The 18,816-nt window shown below is 41.9% G+C and overlaps 1 protein-coding gene across 2 annotated transcripts in view; it reads left to right on the top strand.

Annotated features, from left to right (window-relative positions):
* STAB2 (stabilin 2) overlaps nucleotides 1-18,816 on the top strand; it is a 164,216-nt gene that overhangs the window by 61,019 nt on the left and 84,381 nt on the right. For both annotated transcript variants that reach the window (XM_027855863.1, XM_027855864.1), the window contains exons 24-31: nucleotides 50-143; nucleotides 556-714; nucleotides 2,964-3,059; nucleotides 4,767-4,862; nucleotides 9,730-9,777; nucleotides 11,632-11,768; nucleotides 12,683-12,797; nucleotides 14,082-14,159. In XM_027855863.1, the coding sequence (XP_027711664.1) occupies nucleotides 50-143; nucleotides 556-714; nucleotides 2,964-3,059; nucleotides 4,767-4,862; nucleotides 9,730-9,777; nucleotides 11,632-11,768; nucleotides 12,683-12,797; nucleotides 14,082-14,159 (823 nt within the window). The remainder of the gene's footprint in view (nucleotides 1-49; nucleotides 144-555; nucleotides 715-2,963; nucleotides 3,060-4,766; nucleotides 4,863-9,729; nucleotides 9,778-11,631; nucleotides 11,769-12,682; nucleotides 12,798-14,081; nucleotides 14,160-18,816) is intronic.

Here is an 18,816-nt window from a genome sequence, read left to right as displayed (position 1 = left end):
CCAAGGACTGTCCTCTGATTCCATATCTGAGTGCAATCCTGTTTTTCAGCTGCATCTGCAAACAAGGATACGAAGGTGACGGGACCACTTGTACAGAAGTAGACCCTTGTGCAGGAATCATCCCAGGAGGCTGCAGTAGCAATGTGAGAATTTGGCTTTATCTCATGTATGGGTTGGAAGTTGTAGGGGGTGGGACAGAGAAGAGAGCAAGGTGGGATTTCCGGGTCTTGGGGTTTGTTTTTTGTTTGTTTTTGAGCCACAAGAGCCTGACGACAGAGGGGAAATATTGCAGTGGATATAGCCCTGCTTTAGAGCCAGGAAGACTTGATTTAAAGTCCTTCCCATGACATTTACTGTCTACATGACCCTGGGACAGTCACTTAACCCCTCAATGCCCTAGGCAACTCTATGGATCTAAGTCACCAACATATGTTGGTAGAGAGAGTTTTCTTACCTGGAATTCCCTGTACCAGTGAAATCATGGATCCTGTCCCTATCCCTATGACCACGCCAAAGCTTCTAGTGGGTTTTGTTTTGTCTTGTTCGATTCCACAGGCAGAATGTGTTAAAACTGGCACAGGAACCCACATGTGTGTCTGCCAACCTGGATGGACTGGGGACGGAAGGGACTGCACAGCAATTAACAGCTGCTTGCTCCCCAACGTTGGAGGTTGCCACGATAACGCAACATGTTTGTATATAGGTCCTGGCCAGGTGAGTGACAGGTCAGCTGTCAGACAAGAAGCAGGCTTAGAGATGGTACCATAGGATTGAATGTGTTTTAGTTACAGGCAGCTAGGTAGCACAGTAGATACAGTGCCAGGTCTAGAGTCAGGAAGACTCATCTTGAGTTCAAATCCGACCTCAGACACTTACTAGCTGTGTGACCCTGGGCAAGTCACTTCACCCTGCGTGCCTCATTTTCCTCATCTGGGGGTAGCACCTACCTGATAAGGTTGTTGTAATGATCAAATAGCATTAGCTAGGTGACCCTGGCAAGTTACATCATCCCTCTTTACCTCAAATTCCTTATCTGCAAAATGGGGTCATGATAGGCCCTCTCTCACAGAGTCGTTGTGATGATCTGAATTAATATGTAAAATTCTTGGTAAATCTTTAAGCACTACATAAGTACTAGCCACTATTGTGGTTATTATTAACAAGGCAGGGTAATAGGAGTCTGGCCCCAGGGCACCAACAGTACTCAGAAGTCCTTCAGCATGACAGAAACAACATAATTTAGCATCTATTTAACATGAATAATGAGTTAAACTAGGAAGCTACCAGATGGTAGGCAGAAATGAGCTCCCCCACCCCCACAACCTTGTACAAGGATCCTTGGGATGCCTGCCTTCTCAGCTCCAGCTGAGAGCACAATGCTGACCGTTTGCCCCAAGTACAGAAAAATCCCTAGTGATGGCTCTGAGCAGAACAGCATTCGGACTTGGAGTCAAAAGATGGGAATTCAAGCCTTAACTGCCGCTTATGCAAGAATGAGAAGGTCATTTAATTACTCTGAACCTTGGGTTGCTTTTTTTTCTCTCTTTAAACCATGGAGGCCCACGTAGCCGACCTTAAGGATGCTCCAACTCCGACATTCCATGACACTCTCTCTTGCGCTACAGAATTCCACAATGCCTCCAGAAGAGGAAATGGGCATTGGCTGCTAACAACAAATAGCCAGGAAACAAAGGTCTTTAGAAAGAGCACCTGGCAGGAAGTGACCAATATTTCTCCAATCTGTCCTGCTTCCCAACTCCCCAGCACTAAAGAGACATAATAGAAAGAGCACTGGCTTTGGAACCTGGAAAAAAATGGATTCGAATTCTGCCTCTGACAGTAACTGTGTGACCTTGGGCAAGTCTCTTAATGTGGCTCAGCCTCAGTGTTTTCATCTGCAAAATGGAGGTTAAAAATAACCGTGATAATAATCATTGTAGCTGACATTTTTATAGGCTTGTAAGGTTTGCAAAGCACTTCAAATACATTATCTCATTTAACCTTGAAATAACTTTGTGAGATAAGTAGGGAATATGGGATGGTAATAATAGTATTATCTCCAGACTCTTTGTCTTTGTACTGGTTATCCCCTCTGCCTGGAATGCTTTCTACCTCTTAACCTTCTTGGCTTCCTTCAAGACTCAGCCAAGATCCTACCTTGTACAGGAACCCCTTTCCCAACACCTCCCCTAGTCCCTCAGAGGTTACCTTCCATTACACTAATAGATCATATATCTTATATATACATAGTAATTAGCAGATTGTCAGCCCCATTAGAATGTTAGCTCTGAGAGAGGAGGAACCATGTTTTTTTGTTTTGGGGGGGTTTGGGGGTATTTTTTTTACCTCTCTTTGTAGCCCCAGACCTTAGCCCAGTGCCTGGCATGTAGTTAGAGATTGATAGATTCTTGTTGATTAATTGATTGATAGAGTACTGGGCTAGGAGGAAGGAAGACCTGTGGTGGAATCCTGATTCTGTCACTTGTTAGCTGTGTGACCCTGGAAAAGTCATGAAACTTTTCTAAGCCTCAGATTCATCATCTGTAAAATGGGAATAATAGATTATACAAGTATACCCTATATCAGGTTGCATGCCATCTTGGGGAAGGGAGAAGGGAGGAAGGGGGAAAAAAATTGGAACTCAAAATCTTATAAAACTGAATGTTAAAAACTAAAAATAGATTTTTAAAATAGGGATAACAAAACCTTCAGTATCAACCCCATAGGCTTGTTGTGAGATACAAATCAGATAAGTCAGGTAAGGGTTGAAAAGCCCTAAGTACTATGTGATTGTGAAGTATTATTATTCTATGTATTGGTGAAGGTCACTACTACATCCATTGGTGATGATTTGCGACATTTTTATTGTGTTTTTAAATGGCGACATTTTTATTGTGTTTTTAAAAAGTCTGAAGAAACGAATTGTTTAATAACTACTCTCATGCCCCATTCTGGAATTGCAGCATACCTGTGAGTGTAAGAAGGGATTCCGAGGCAACGGGATGGATTGTGAACCCGTAACGTCATGCTTGGAACAAATGAGGAAATGTCATCCCCTGGTGAGTAGCTTTTAATGGGGAGGAGCAGTGAGGTAGAAAGTGGAGAATACAGGACTCGTGCTCCAATCTTGACTCTGCCATTTACCATCTGGCTGACCCTGGCAAGACCTTTTGCAGCTCTGAGCCGGAGTCTTTGAGCCATGGTCATTTGAGCCTCAATTTTCCCATATGTAGAATGGGGCTAAAGATACCTGGGTCATAGGGTTGATGCGAGGATCAAATGAGGTAATAGATATGAAAGACTTTCAGTGATTCAGCAAACATTTATTAAGCACCTGTTATGGATGAGATCCTGGCAACACAAAAATAAATAATGATAGCAGTTTTTGACTGGACTCAATCAAGCAACCAACAAGCATTTATTAAATGCCCAATGTGTGCCAGGCTTTGGGGGCACAAATACCAAAAATAAAATGGCCTCTCCTCTTGAGGAGCTTATATTCTGTGAGGAAGACAACAAAGACATATGTAAGAAAATACCAACTAAATACACACGAAATACAAAATAGCTAAGTAAAAGTCATTAGGAAGGGAGTAGCCATTGGGCTGGGATCAGGAAATATTTCATATATAAAGAGGTACTTGAATTGAATTGTGAAAAAAAAAACGAGGAGTTTTCTGAGGTGGTGATAAAGAGGGGTAAGGCATAATAGGCATGTGGCGTGGATAGGGAAAAAGCCTGGAGGTTAGAAATGAACTCTTCTGTGTGAAAAATAGAGAAAAGGCCATTTTGGCCGGATTGGCCAAAGCAAAGAGGAAGGTAACATGCAATAAGCTTGGAAAGGTAGGAAGATTTACCCCACCCCCTCTGTTTTACAGCTAAAGAAACTGAGGTAGATTGAAACCAAGTTGTAAGAGCTTTAAAATTCAGACAGAAGGATTTATGTTTGATCTCAGAGGGAAATGGAAATGACTGGAGCTTCTTGTGAGAGAGGGAGAAGAGGGGAATCTTTGAGATGCCTTCCAACTTGAAATCCTATGACCAGATCCTTCCCTCTGGGTCTTAATATCTGTGTGACCCTGGGATGTGGGAAGGTGACTTAATTTCTATATGCCTTATGCAACTCCCTTGGACTTATCTGCAGCTAGAGGGCGCCATAGTGCATAGAGTGCTGGGCCAGGAATCAAGATGACTCATCTTCCTGAGTTGAAATCCAATCCCAGACACTTACTTACTAGCTATGTGACCCTGGGCAAGTCACTTCACCCTGTTTGCCTCAGTTTCCTCATCTGTAAAATGAGTTGGAGAAGGAAATGACAAGTCATCCCAGTATCTCTGCCAAGAAAACGCCAAATGAGGTCATGAGTTGGACACAAGTGAAAATGATTAAACAACCACAAAAACAATTATGTATTCAAATATTGACTAGCTTCCAGCTGCAATGGGCAGAGAGAGTTCCCGTAGTGAAAGTTCCCCAAGTTAACAGAATTACAGCCCCTTCAGCTGTTTCCTTATGCACACGGATATCCTCTGTGTATTGCTTGTATGTACCTCATTATTTCCATGTGTGTTTCCATTAGAATGTAAGTTCCTTGAGGGCAGGCATTGTTTCTGCTTTTTCTTTGTATCCCTAGCACTTAGCATAGTGTCAGGCACATTGTAAGTTCTGAGTCAATGCTTGTTCATTGGTTAGAAATGCCCTGATAGATCTGATATAGACCCTGCCAGTGAAGGAAAGTCATTTCCTGTCACTTTCCTTTTCTCAGGCGACCTGCCAGTCCACTTCCTCCGGCCTCTGGAGCTGTGTTTGCCAGGATGGTTACGAAGGAGATGGCCTGATGTGTTATGGAAATGTAGCTGTGGTAAGTCATCCAAATGAAACCCGTTTAAAAAAAAAATAGAGGGGCAGCTAGGGGGCGCAGTGGATAGAGCACCAGCCCTGAAGTCAGGAGGACCTGAGTTCAAATCCGGCCTCAGACCGAACACTTGACGCTTACTAGCTGTGTGACCCTGGCCAAGTCACTTAACCCCAGTTGCCTAAAAAGAAAAAAAAAATAGAGAAATAAGATCAAATCTTGTGAAGAGCCTCACCAGAAGCCTTGAGATCTTTCATAATAAACTTTCCCAAAGAGTCATGAACCAAAGCTAACTGTGCCTTATCCTATTGCATCAGTGACACCAAGGCTTTCCACCATGGAGCCAACGTGGTCTGCCTTGAACGAAGGTGAAGATGCTCCATTTGGGTCCAAGCTCTTCCCTTATGAAGGGCATCTTATTTAAGATAGTTGGGGAGATGGGGAGTTCCAGGGTGTGAGAAAATACAATTAACAAAAATAAACTCTGTGGTTAAGAACAGGAGGAAAGGATGTCATCTACTAGTTATATGATAGGAGGAGAAGATGGGCTGCTCGAGTGGAATGACAAATGAACAGCCCAGGCACTCCATCGGTGCCCTCTTGAGGTCAGGAGAAATCTAGGAAGTCTTCTCTCACATTGGGTGGAATGTCTGAGGAGAACACTGAGCATGGCAACAATGGGCACAGGATGGGCGGGCAAAATGGGGTTGTGATTGGCGTTGCAGAAGGCCACTCCCAAATAAATGAGATCCAAAATCCATCTGTGTATTGGAAAGATTAAACTGTTTGCATGACAACTATAATTGTAGCAAGTCCTTCCCTGGGCCACTAGTATTAACCTCTTAGCACACTGACAGAGAACTCTATCAGGAGGAGACAAAGAAGTGCACTGACCTGAGAGTCAAGGGACCTGGGAGCCATTTCTTCTTGGTGGGCACCATTTTCTTCATCTAGTACTTAGAATAATGCCCAATGCCCCTAGCACAGCACCTGGAACATGACAGAAACTTCATATGTTAAAAAAAAGTTAGTATTTATATGCAATGAACTCCCCACATTCAGTAAGGTTTAGGGAGGGGAGTGTTTTCTCTTATCTCCCTCTTTGGGGCCAAATTTATTCTTTCTAATGTTGCAACATTCATTTTTTGATTGTTTTGTGGTGATAGTTATTTTCATTTACATTGTTGTCATTATGTCTGTTGTTTTCCTGGTTCTGCTTCCTTCATTCTACATCAGTTCATATAAATCTCATGCTTCTCTATATCCATCACACTGATCATCTTTCACAACACAGTAAGATTCTGCTATATTCACAAAACCACAATTTGTTTAACCATTCCCCAAAAGATAGCCTTCTATGGACTTTGTTTCCAATTCCTTGAGGGTCTTACATTCAAATGAGAGACATGGACGTAAATCAATACATACAAGATACATACAGAACCATTGGAAGGTAGCATTAGAGAGGAAGGCACCAGCAACTGGGGGAACCAGAAAAGATCCCTGTGGAAAATATTTGACCTGATTCTTGAAGGAAGTTGGGGCTTCTAAGAGGCAAAGTTTAGATTAGATGAGCTCTAAGAGTTACGAAGGATACAAAATTCTATTATTCTCATCTTTTCAAGTGCACCAATCTGTGAGTTTCCCATAGTGGGTGAATGATGAATATTCATGTATCACAAAGAACTTCTCTGGGGCTGCCATAGATACCAGCTTCTAAAGTCTCTCTCCTCTCAAATCCCCTTGACAACATCCTTTCTCTGCATTATCCCATGCCTATTACCATAATGGGACTACTTTTCCAGATGAGCTGGCTTTAAACTGATTCCATTCAGAATCAATTCAGCTTTATCAATCCTATAATAGTGCCTTATCCCAAAATGCAAACAGGGTCCATGTGTTTGGTAAGTCAGGTTTGTCACAAGTGGCCTGTACATCCGTGCCTTCACATTCCTCAAAAGAATGCTCTCCAATTTGGGACAAGCCATGGGAAGAATCAATTGGGCTGTTACCTACCGAGGCAATCAGTTGGAGGATGCTTACAAGCCAATACTTGGAATAATTGGGAAGAAGCCCACTCCATAAAGAAATCAATCTCAGTAGAATTTTAAGGGAGTTGGTGCTCTCTCGTACTGCAGAGAGGTCAAATCCTACCTAGACTTTAAAAAAAGTCTTCACTCAACCCAGCAGTCTAGTTTTTGACTCCCTATCTAAATTGATAGGAGTCTTCATTTACTCACCATGCACTGCGCCATTTTGGTCTTGCTCCCTCCATTTCTACTATATTCAAAACATCCACAAAGGTCACCAGTGACCTAGAGAATCCCAGACCCAATGGGTCAACTACCATCTTCATTTTCCTCAAGCGTTTTTCAATATCGGATGGTTCTTATTGCCACAAAATTCTCTCTTGACTTGACTTCTCTGATATGTTGCTGTCGCGATTCTTCTCCTACCTCTCTGACTACTCCTTCTCTGCCTCACCTGACTCCATTCCCATGCCTTTACCTCCTAAATGTGGGTATTCTCCAAGGGGAATCCTCAGTTTTCTGCTTTTACCCGCTGTATGTTCCCTTGAAGATCTCGTATATTCAAAAGGCTAAATTATTCTCATTATACAGATGAATCCCAAATATATGTACTGTATATGTTCAGCTTTAACCTCCCAGATTACAGTCAATGAACAAACATTTATTAAAGGATTACTTCATGCCAGGACTTGGGATACAAAGAGAAAAATGAGACAATTCATGTCCTCAAGGAACTTATGTTCCACACTCTGAGGTCAACTCTCTATCCATTGCTCCATCTTGCCCCTCTCTTTATATATGTATTATATACAATAGTGCTACTTACAAGAGTCAGTCTGGCAAAGTAGACAGAGAGCTGGCCTTAGAGTAAGGTAAACTTAGGTTGGAGTCCTGACCCTGACCCATCCTGGCTGTAGTACCTTGGGTAAATCACTTTAGCTCCAGTGCCCCAGGCATCTCTCTAAGACCCTAAGCTGCAGAAAAGGTGCCAAACCACATGAGTAGACTAATTCCTTTGTGGGGAATTCTCCATAGGAAAATGACGTTTTAGGAATTCTCAAGTTCTCAAGTGTTATGGGCCCCTCTGGAAATCCAGTAAAACCTGAAGAGCCCTTCTCAGAATAATGTTTTTAAATGCATAAAATAAAACACAAAGACTTACAAAGGACACCAATTATTTTTGAAATATGGTTGTTCAACTACATTTTTTAAGTTTATAGACCGCCAGGTTAAGAACCCCTGATAAGTATCAAATAATATATAAATTACATATGTAATACGTGTATTGTGTAATATATACATACATAAATACAGAGACATATACAGAGTGTCCCAAAAGTCTTGTTGCTGTTTTAAAACTAAGACTTTTGGGACAACACAGAATAAATGTAAGGCAAATTCAGATGAACACAGCTAGGTGGCACAGTGGATAGAGTGCCCAGCCTGAAGTCAGGAAGACTTATCTTTCTGAGTTCAAATCTAGCCTCAGAAACATACTCTCTGTGTGACCCTGGGCAAGTCACTTCACTCTGTTTGCCTCGGTTTCTTCATCTGTATAATGAGCTAGAGAAAGAAATGGCAAACCACTCCTGGATCTTTGTGAAGAAAATCCTAAATTGTGGTCATGGAGAGTCAGACATGATTGAAACAACAAAAATTCAGATGTAGGGACAGACATAGATATTTCCACTTGAATATCCAAGAGACATTCTGAGTAGTGTATGAAATTGTAAGAGGTCTAGAATTTTTTAAATGATGCTACTTGTTAATAATTTTTTGTGTGTCTGTGCTTAAATCAACAAAGGGAGTTCTTGGTGAAGAATTTTCTCTGCCAATGCTAATCAGTACCAATTAATATCATTTCATATTAAATATTAAAATAAATTGTATTTTATCTATTTGGTATATTTAATGCAATGTTAGTAATATATTTATCAAGTTGTATTTATTTTACTATTATTGATAAATTTATATTTGTTATATTTTATTACTTATGTTTATAATAGATTTTATTTATTTTTATTTTATTATTTTTTACCCTCAAGGAGCTTGAACTCTAAGGGATAAGACAAAGCAATGCACAAATACCTTTAACATACATCAGAACATGATAAATATAAGAGCAAAGCCCAAAGAAAATGCTATTAGAGTTCAAGGAGGGAGGGAGATCTTTCTTGTTGTTGGGATGAGTGAGAAGAGAGAGAATAGTCAGAGGAGGCTGACTCAGAAAAGGATGGAGCGCCTGAGTTGGGTGTTGGAACTATTTCAATGGCTCCCCCTGACTTTGCTCATGGGATTATTTCTTCACCAGTCTTTGGAATAACAAAATCTGCCAAGAATTAAGATAACGAGCAAATCTGGCAGTGGGCAAGTTGTCTAATAGCTAATGAACTCATTAATGTCTCCGTCAGGGAGACTGGCAGGCATGAGCTCAGAGCCTGGAAAGTTAAAAATGTACTAAGCTAGAAATGCACTGTGATGATGCTTCTAATTGGTCTTTCTCTTGTGTGTTCTCTCTCCCTCTTTCTTTTTCTTCCCCCCTCCTTTCTGGCACATCTCTTTTCCCCACCCTTCTTGCCTTCCTTTCTTTTCCCTTCCTCTCTCCTTTGCCCTTGACTTCCTCCCTTCTCCTCCTTCCCTCTCTCTCTTCCTCTCCCACTCTTTTTCTCTCCCCTCCCCCTCCCCCTCTCTCTTTCTCCCTCTCTCTCTCCATGTCTCTCTTTCCCTCTCCTTCTGCCTCTTTCCCTTTCGTCTCCCCTCCCCCTTTTTCTCTCTCTCCCTTCTTCTTTCCCTCTCCCTCTCTCTCCTTCTCTCCCACTTTTGTTCACATTCACATGAATAAGGAACTGTCTCTTCTGTCAGAAGCCACCATATTTAACCAATGGGTAAATGTAAGTATATTTATTTGAACTTTGGAGTAATTGGATAGCATATACAATCTTGGGGAGATTAAATGAATTTGATTAAAAAGGAGCTGGGCCCTGGAGGATAAACATGGTTAGATTCTTATGTCCCTTTCCTCCCTATGGTGAAGGCCTAGGGAGAAGAGTGCCAACTTAACATAGGAAGCAAAGACCCTGCCTTTGGCCTTCAAGACTCACGCCTAACTCTCAGAATTAAATTCAATTAAACAAGCATTTTTAAGCACCTACTATGTGCCAGGCACTGTGGTTGACTGTAAGGATGCAAAGAGAAAAAAGAAAAGCGGTCCCTGCTCTCAAGGAGCTTACATTCTAGAAAGGGAGACTGGGGAGCAGAAGGAAAAAGTGGAGAGATAAGGAAAGGTCTCTTGTAAGGTTCAGTACTTGAGTTAATCCTTGAAGGGGGCTAGAGGTTCCAAGAGGAAGAGATGAGGAGGAAAAGCATTCAGGAACGGAGCACAGGCCTTGCAAAGACTCAGGGTTGAGAGGCAACTAGGTGGCACAGTGGATAGAGCACAGGTCTCTAGTCAGGAAGATCATGAGTTCAAATCCAGCCTCAGACATTTATAAGCTGTGTGACCCTGGGCAAGTCACCTGACCTCTCTCAGCTTCAGTTTTCTCAACTATAAAATGGGTATAATAGTACCAGAGTGGTTGTAAGGTTCAAATGACATAACACTTATAAAGTAATTAGCTCACTACCTGGCACTTAATAAATGCTTATTCCCTTCGCTACTTGGTACATAATAGATGTGTTTTGTTTTTTTCCTGCATTTCCTTTATTCTCGAGAGATTCTCTTTGTCTTTTGAGCCTTCCCAATAAGTTCTACTGTGCAGTAACATTAAGCCCTTCCTCTTGGCAAGGAAAGTATCCCGAGTCATTTCTCCAAATGACTTAATTTTATTACAGCCTGTTTATCCTGGTCCCCAGTCAAAAGGGTGTATGAGGTCTTACCTGAAGCCAACACTAGGGAAATTTACGAAGTAGGACAAGTCTGTCTTTAGTCCTCTAGTTTCTAGCCATCCCCCAGGCTCTGAAGACCTTCATTCTCTCCCACTCTCCTACCAAGAACTGAATTCCTATCCCTATTTATACTAACATCTACATGACTACTTACTTCACAGGTGGCCTTCCTAGGAATATTTGTATTTTGGCAGTAATCAACCTCTGGCATATCTAATTTTTTGATATAATATTGAAAGTCTGAATGGAAATTTCCAATCCAATCCCACCAGTATGTTTCTGATAGAGACAGAGCACTAACCTCAGAGTCAAGAAGACCTGGGTTAAGTCTTGGCCACATACTAACTGTGACCCCAGGCAAGTTGTTTAATCCCTCAGTGCCCCGCAGAGGACACTCTGAGACAATAATTCATGAGCAGAGCAAGTGCCCATGTGCATTAAAAGATGGAATATCTTCACATAGCTTTCTCTACACCAATGAAATCACAATGATGCCTCATTCCAACCCAACCACCCAAGCAAAATGTACTAGGAAATCTCCTAGGTGCTGGGGCACAAAACAAACAAAATGCTCTTTACATCCTTATAGAAAATTCCTGGGTTATATCTCAGAGCCCCTCCCAGAAAAAAAAAAAAAGTCCAGAACTCACTAACTACTCTGAATGATCCCCATCTCCCCACCAACCACAACCCAAGGGACCTCACCCACCCAACCCCAGGATCCCCCCTGGGAATAGTCCCTGCAGTATCCAAGACTTATAACCCATGGCCCCTCCCAGGCTATCCACATAGCTACCACTACCTGTAGCCTCCAGTTTCATGTGTGGAACCCATCTCCTCTTGCTCTGACTGTGGTTTAGGAAGCCTCTTCACAAGCGATGCTCGCAGGTGCCTCCAACCTTACAGTCCTGGTGCCTTCCCAACAAGCCATCAAGAACATGGACCAGGATGAAAAGACCTTTTGGTTGTCAAAAAGCAATATTCCAACCCTAATTAAGTAAGTACAGCTCATGTTTAGTTCCCTGACTAACTGACATCCATTGATTGTTGTCTATGAACAGATCTTGAAGGATGAATCCATTAGCTCCCCATGACACTTTTCTGAAGTGATTCTACAAGACATACTTTGACGAACCTGAGATCTCATTAATTGGGGCAGGCTCTCCAATAATTATTGAAGGCAGTAATTAGAGGCACTGGTTCTGGGATCAGGCCTAGGTTTAAATTCCTACCTTTGACCCTATCTATATGACTTTGGGCAAGTCATTTAACTTCTGGGCCTCAGTTTCCTTATCTGTGAAATGAAGACTAGATGGCCTTTGGAGGTCCTTCTCAGTTGTAGATTTATGAGCCTGTACCTGTATGAGATCATAGCCCATCCATATCTTCTCATCCTCTGTGGCATGATACCAACCATGGAGTCAGAGCACATGGGTTCAGTCCCATCTCTGACATTTACTCCTTGTGTGACTTTGGACAAGTCACTTAACCTTTCTGACCTCAGTTTCCCTATCTGTAAAATGAAGAGGGTTAGACTAGGTAGCCCTAGAGGTCCCTTCCAGTTCTAAATCTATGATTACATATATGACTTTCTCTGTGGCTTCTGATTTTCCACCTATCTCTAGACTCATAATTCCACAACCTACATCCATGTTCTCCCATACCTTCTCTCCAGAGGATTCGTCCAATGGCCGGGTGGGCCTTCCTCTAACATCTTCCTCTTCTGTTTGGCACAATATCCCATGATATTGGAGCACATCTATCCGTTCTCACCCCATGACCAATTCATATCTTCTTCTGGTCCCACATTTCTCAATAGCATCCCTTCTGCCCCTTCTCCTGTACAAGATGTTGATTTTTTTTAATGCCAATGTTGTCTTCAGACCTCATCCTTGTGACCTTTGGTTTTAGGTATCATGCCCTGGTGGGCACCTATAGAACCTCAGACCTGCAGATCCTGTCCTCTTCAGACATGCTCGCTACATCTTTGCAAGGAAATTTTCTTCATTTAGCTAAAGTGAATGGGGTAAGAAAGCTTCAAAAACAGTTATCATTTTCTTCTGTCTCCCTGCATATATTATGTGTGTGCCTATTGTCTCCTCCATTAAAATGTAAGCCTTTTGAGCACAGGAAGTGTATTCACTTTTTCTTTGTACTCCCAGAACTTAGCACAGGAAGCGTGTCCCTGGAACATAGTGATTGCTTAATAAATGTCGATTGATTGATTGATTGCCTGTTATACAGATCATAAGATGATAGATTTGAACTATAATGTAGAGACCTAGTCCAAATTCTTATTTTACAGATGAGGAAACTGAGGCCTGGAGAGGTTAGGTGACTTGCCAGCCAACTATTCATGCTATACTCAGAAAACCGTATTTACCAAATGGAGTTTTTTTACTTCCTCCTTTTCATAAATTTTCTGTGTTTGTTTCAGTCTGGATTTATGGATGTCTTCAGATAGGGAATTCCCTTATCAGGAAACTCCCCTTACCAATCAGATGGGCCACTCCTCCATGCCTGAAGTCTTAGGCAGTTGCCTGGGGTGACCAAGAAATTAAGTGACTTGTCCAAAGTCACTTAACTATTATGTATCCAAGGCAGGATTTGACCTTGAGGTCATGTGGGTACTCTATGATAGATAACATATTTGTAGAGGGAAATCCCAAATTGGAGAAATAAAGGATACTTCAGGTCAGAGGCTCATAGATTAAACCAAAATCACTTTAAATGAAGGTCTTCTAGTCCAACCCTTCATTTTGCGGATGAGGAAACTGAGGCCCTAAGAGGGTAAATGATGAAGGTCACACATGTATTTTAAGTGGCAGAGTTGGGATTCAAACACGGATCCTGTGATTCCAAATTCAACACTCCTATTCTCATTGGGAATTTCTGGGACAAGATGATGGTAACTGGATGGGAAGAGAGAAGAGAAGTCATAGGGAAAGAAGAGGCCCTATTGCTGACAGATCCATTTTTAACCTGGCATAGACTCTGTATCCTGTGTGCCCTTGAACCAGTCACTTCATCTCTCTTGGCCTCAGTTTCCCTCTCTGTTAAATGGCAAGGGAAGGGAGGGATTGGACTTCATGACTTCAGAATACTTTGACAATCCTACTTCTGTAATGCTATGATGCCTCCATCCCCACTCTTCCCTCTTTCACAAAGAAACAGGCAGGATTGTTAGATAAATTGCCTGGGAACCCTCTGCTGGCTCTAACTCCCCTCTGCCCCAGCAGCAGCCACAAAGCTGCACACCCAGAGAGCTTGTCCCCTCCAGCCTGCTTTACCGATCTTGTTTTTGTTACAGAACATCACCATCGAAGGAGCCAACATTGTGGACAGCGACAACGCGGCCACAAACGGCATCATCCATGTCATCGACAAGGTATCGATTTGCTTCTCTCTGACGAAGCCAGGTTTGGTCTTCATCTTCTTTCTCACATTTCTCCTGAACAGGATCTTCCAGGGGGAATCATGGAATCCTTAGAAGTCTAGAGTGGGAAGGGACCTTTGAAACCAACTAGTCCAACTCCCTCATCTTAGAGAGCAGGAAACTGAGACCCTGGGAAAATGACTGGCCCAAGGTCACACAGCTACTTAGAAGCAGAGCCTAGGTTAAAATTTTGGTCTGCTGAGTCCCAGCTGTGTTTTCTTTCCAATAAATGATACTTCCCTCTGACCACAAAATCACAGGGTCCTAGATCCATAGGTAGACAAGTGGGTAGAGCACTGGACCTAGAGTAAGGAAGACCTGGGTTCAAGTCTGGCCTAAGATACTCACTAACTGTGTGACTGAGGGCAAGTAAGTCACTTAATCTCTGTCTTCCTCAGTTTCCTCAACTATAAAATGGGGCTAATAATAGCACCTCATTCCCAGGGTTGTTGTGAGGATCAAATGGGATGATATTTTCAAAATGCTTAGCATGAAGCCTGGCACATAGTAGGTACTTAATAAATGCTTATTTCCTTCCCTTTCTCCCCTAGCTGGAAAGAACCTCAAAAGCTAACTTGTCCAACCTCATCATTTTATAGGGGCAGGGAGGGGAAGTGATGGATAGCAAAGGTGTCAAACACATGGCCTTCTTCTGAGGGAGTGGGGTGGGTGGGTGGGGCTGCAGGAACCAGATTAAAATATCCTTGGGAAATAATTAACAAAAGAAACAAAAATACAATACAACATAGCTGATGTTAATTTGTGATTTTCTAGGTTAGCATAGGGCTGGCAGGGATCATTTCTATTGGAGTCTGACACCACTAACTTATTGGCTCATAGATGTAGACTTGGAAGGCACTTCAAAGGCCATAGAGTCTAAACCCCTCATTTTACAGGAGGAGAAATTAAGGCTCAGAGAGCAAAAGTAACTTGTCCAAGGTCAGACACTAGAGGTCTGATTTGAACCCAGGTCCTCTGACTCTAGGAACAGTGCTAACCCTTCAGCACCTGCATTCACCTTTATCCCTCTTTTTCCATTTAAAGAAATTTTTTTCATTAATCTAATGCAAAAATAAAACTACCGTGCTTCAATCTTTAACTATTTTCATTTCATTTTTATACACCCATTTTTTCTCCCTCCCACCACCCATCACCCCCTCCTGATTTAAAGTGCATTTATAGATATAAAAATGTATATACATATGTAAAGATAAGTATGTATGTATATATACTCATACACAAGCAAATTAAATCCCCACATTGGCCAAGTCCAAAAATGTACGTCTCATTATGTATCCTAAATCTCTCACCTCTTTGTCAGGAAATAGATAGTAGGTTTCGTCATCAGTCCTCTGAAATCATGGTTAGTGGTTGAATTAACCAGAGTTGTTAAGTCTTTCCAAGTTATTGTCTTTACGATGTTATCATATAAATGGTTCTCCTGGTTCTGCTTACCTTTCTTTGCATCAGTTCACGTGAGGTTCCCCAGGTTTCTCTGAAACCAATCTTTTTGTCAGAGGATCATAGGAGCATAGATTTAAACCTAGAAGGAACCTTGTTCTTCAGTCATTTTTCAATTGTGTCCAACTCCTCCTGACCCCATTTGGGGTTTCCTTAGCAAAGATACTGGAGTGGTTTGCCATTTCGTTCTCCAGCTCATTTTACAGGTGAGGAAGCTGAGGCGAAGAGGGTAAAGTGACTTGTCCAGGGTCACACAACTGGTAAGTGTCTGAGGCCAGATTTGAACTCAGGAAAATGAGTCTTCCTGACTCCACCTAGCTGCCCAGAAGAGACCTTAGTGGCCATTTAACCCAAATTTCTGTAGTCCAAATGTAACTGATGAGGAAATTGAGGCTCAGAGAGGTTACCCATCATCATTTACAGACCCTAGATATGGATGCTTTCAAAAAGTCTGACAACTCAGTCACTCAATAAACATTTTTTTTTGAGTCGTCTTCCAAGTTTACCTTTATTTACTATTTTCTTTTGTACTGAAGATTTGTTTCACTTACCCATACATGTACATGCTGCCTCTTTCATTAGAATATAAGCTTCTTGAGGGTGGGGACTTTTTTTCATTTTTGTCTTTGTATCCCTGGACCTTAACACATTGCTTGGCATATCACAGTTCCTTAATAAATACTTATTGATTGATAGGTCAGTCTTTGAGCCCATATTTAAATTAACCAAATTCAGATTCCATGGTGGGATCGCTGCATGAGTAGAAAAAATCCATCTCTCTGCTTGTCTTGCCATTCCTCTAAAGTTTTGCTTACTCTCATTTCTACACGTCTCAAACTCCTTCCCCTTCCCCTGATCCTTGTAAGGTCTGAGACACCCTAGAGGTAACCTAGTAAAATCAATGAACATTTATTAAGAGCCTACTGTATGCCAAGCACTGTGTGAGTCAGAAGGGAGTCAGAAAGGCTTTGTCCAGTGTGAAACATGCTTCAAAGTAGGTGTTCATCTGTATTCTGGTACAGGTTGTTCCTCCCCAGAGTCTCCCTATACCGAAGAAATCACTGGTCTGATAACAAAATAAAAAATAAAAAAAAGGTGGGGAAAAGTGCAGATAAAGAACCTGGTATTCTTGGTGTCTATGCAATGCTCCTGTTAGCCAGTGTGTTTGAATCATAAGTTCAAATAGAGTAGAAAAGAGGGAGGAAAGATTATATATAAATATAAAGATTATATATAAACAGTTCTCTCCCTTCTCCCTATCAGAAGAGGGGAACCAGAACGAAAAAAATGGATAAGATTTTTATCTTCTCCTAAGGCTTTTGTTTTGAGTGATTAAGAGCTTGTTAAGTGAGGTCAAGGAGCTATTATTAAGTACTTACAGAGTGCCAGGCCCTGTGCTAAGTGCTGAGAATACAAATACAACCAAAAAGAAAGACTGTCCCTGCCCTCAAAGAGCTTACATTCTATTGAGAGAAGCTGGAAGGAGGGAGGAGATTGGGGAGAGGCAAGTACACTGTAGACTTTGTAGGGGAGAATTTGGGAGGAGGAAGGCAGTCAGGAGCACAGCCTGGAAAGGAATGAGCCATGGCTGGCTTGGGCTTCCTCCTTAAAATGGAGGTTCTGAGGGGAACCAGCCAATCAGAGGGAGGAAGATATAGGGCACTTCCAGCGTGTGAAGTCCAGGGCTGCAGAGAGCTTCCAGGATGGAGAGGTGTCTGGGACATTGTGGATAAAACCCAACAGTCATACATACAGCCTGGAGAGGAATGAAGGATAGGAAAGAATTAAAATTTGCAGAAATGGAATTTAAGATCTTAGCACCATCAGTTTTAAGGCTGGAAAGAGCCTTAAAGGGCGTTGGATCCAGCCTCCTCTTTTTTTTTAACCAGTGAGGAACTTGTCCAGGGCCACACAGATGACATATAGCAGAACTGGGACTCCAAGCCAAGTTTTCTGATTCTCAATCCAGCATCCTTTCCCCTCCACCAAGAACTTGTGTTTGAGTCTTTGAGATCTCAGGATTAGAGATTCAGAGGGGCAAGGGACCTGGGAGACCATCTAATCCAGCTTTCTCATTTTCCAGATAAGAAAACATCTCTAAGATAGTAAGAAGGGAAGAGATTTCTTCAAGGTCACACGGATAGTAATAGCCACAGTATTTGAGTTTCATTTAAAACTGGAAACAGGACCTAGAGGACATTCATATCTGGGGGGAGGACAGAGAGAGAAAGACATGGAGGGGAAAATAAACTAATTAGCTATCTTCATTTTAACTATAATTAGACACCTGATATTTCGCTCACTGGTTTCTTTTATCATGAGATGCAGGAAAAAGTCATCTATTGTCAACTTAGGAAATAGAAACTATTATTCAGAATTCTTGGGGCAATCTCTTGCGCAGATGAGATCGTGAGCCCATTGTACCACACTGGCACTGAGCTGCCTGACATTTCTCAGCAGGTGACTCATCATTTCCAGAATCCATGCTGAGTCTGGGCCTGAATATAATGCAAAACCACATTACTTATATTAGATATTTTTTCCCTTTCTGATTCAGTCTTTTAAAAAAAATAAATACTGCAAAAATAGAGACTTCTCCCTGATCCTATGATCCCTGATTTTCACATCCTCCATATTCTCAACCCTTTATGTCACAATCACAAACTCTTAAGGCTGAAAAGGACCTCAAAGGCTATGCAATATCTCTATGACCTTAGATAAATCACTTCATTTCCTTGAGCCTCAGCTTCCTAATCTGTAAAAGGAAAGAGGTGAAATTCGGCCACCTCTATGGTCCCTTCCAGCTCTAAATCTATGATCTTACGATTCTAAGAGGTGCTTTACATTCCATCTTCCCTATACATCAGGTATGTAGCTGGTTGCCTGCATACTGTGTCCATTTTTAGACTATGAACTCTCTGAGGGCAGGGCCTGGTTTTGTCTTTCTTTGTATCCCCAGTGCTTAGCACAATTCCTGGCAATTAGCAAACACTAAATAATATATGTTAATTGACTGACTGTTACCATAGCAAGAATTCACTCCATAGTATCCCCAACAAGTGCTCACATCCTGTTTCCTCTTGCTGACCCCCAGTGAGGAGAAACTTAGTACCTCCCGAAGCATCTCATTCCATTTTGGACAGCTTGT

Source organism: Vombatus ursinus, unplaced genomic scaffold (genome assembly GCF_900497805.2).
Source record: "Vombatus ursinus unplaced genomic scaffold, bare-nosed wombat genome assembly UNPS02011334.1, whole genome shotgun sequence".
NCBI classification, from domain to species: Eukaryota; Metazoa; Chordata; class Mammalia; order Diprotodontia; family Vombatidae; genus Vombatus; species Vombatus ursinus.
The sequence above is the reverse complement of the archived record's forward strand: the minus strand, read 5'-3'. Positions and strand labels throughout refer to the sequence as shown.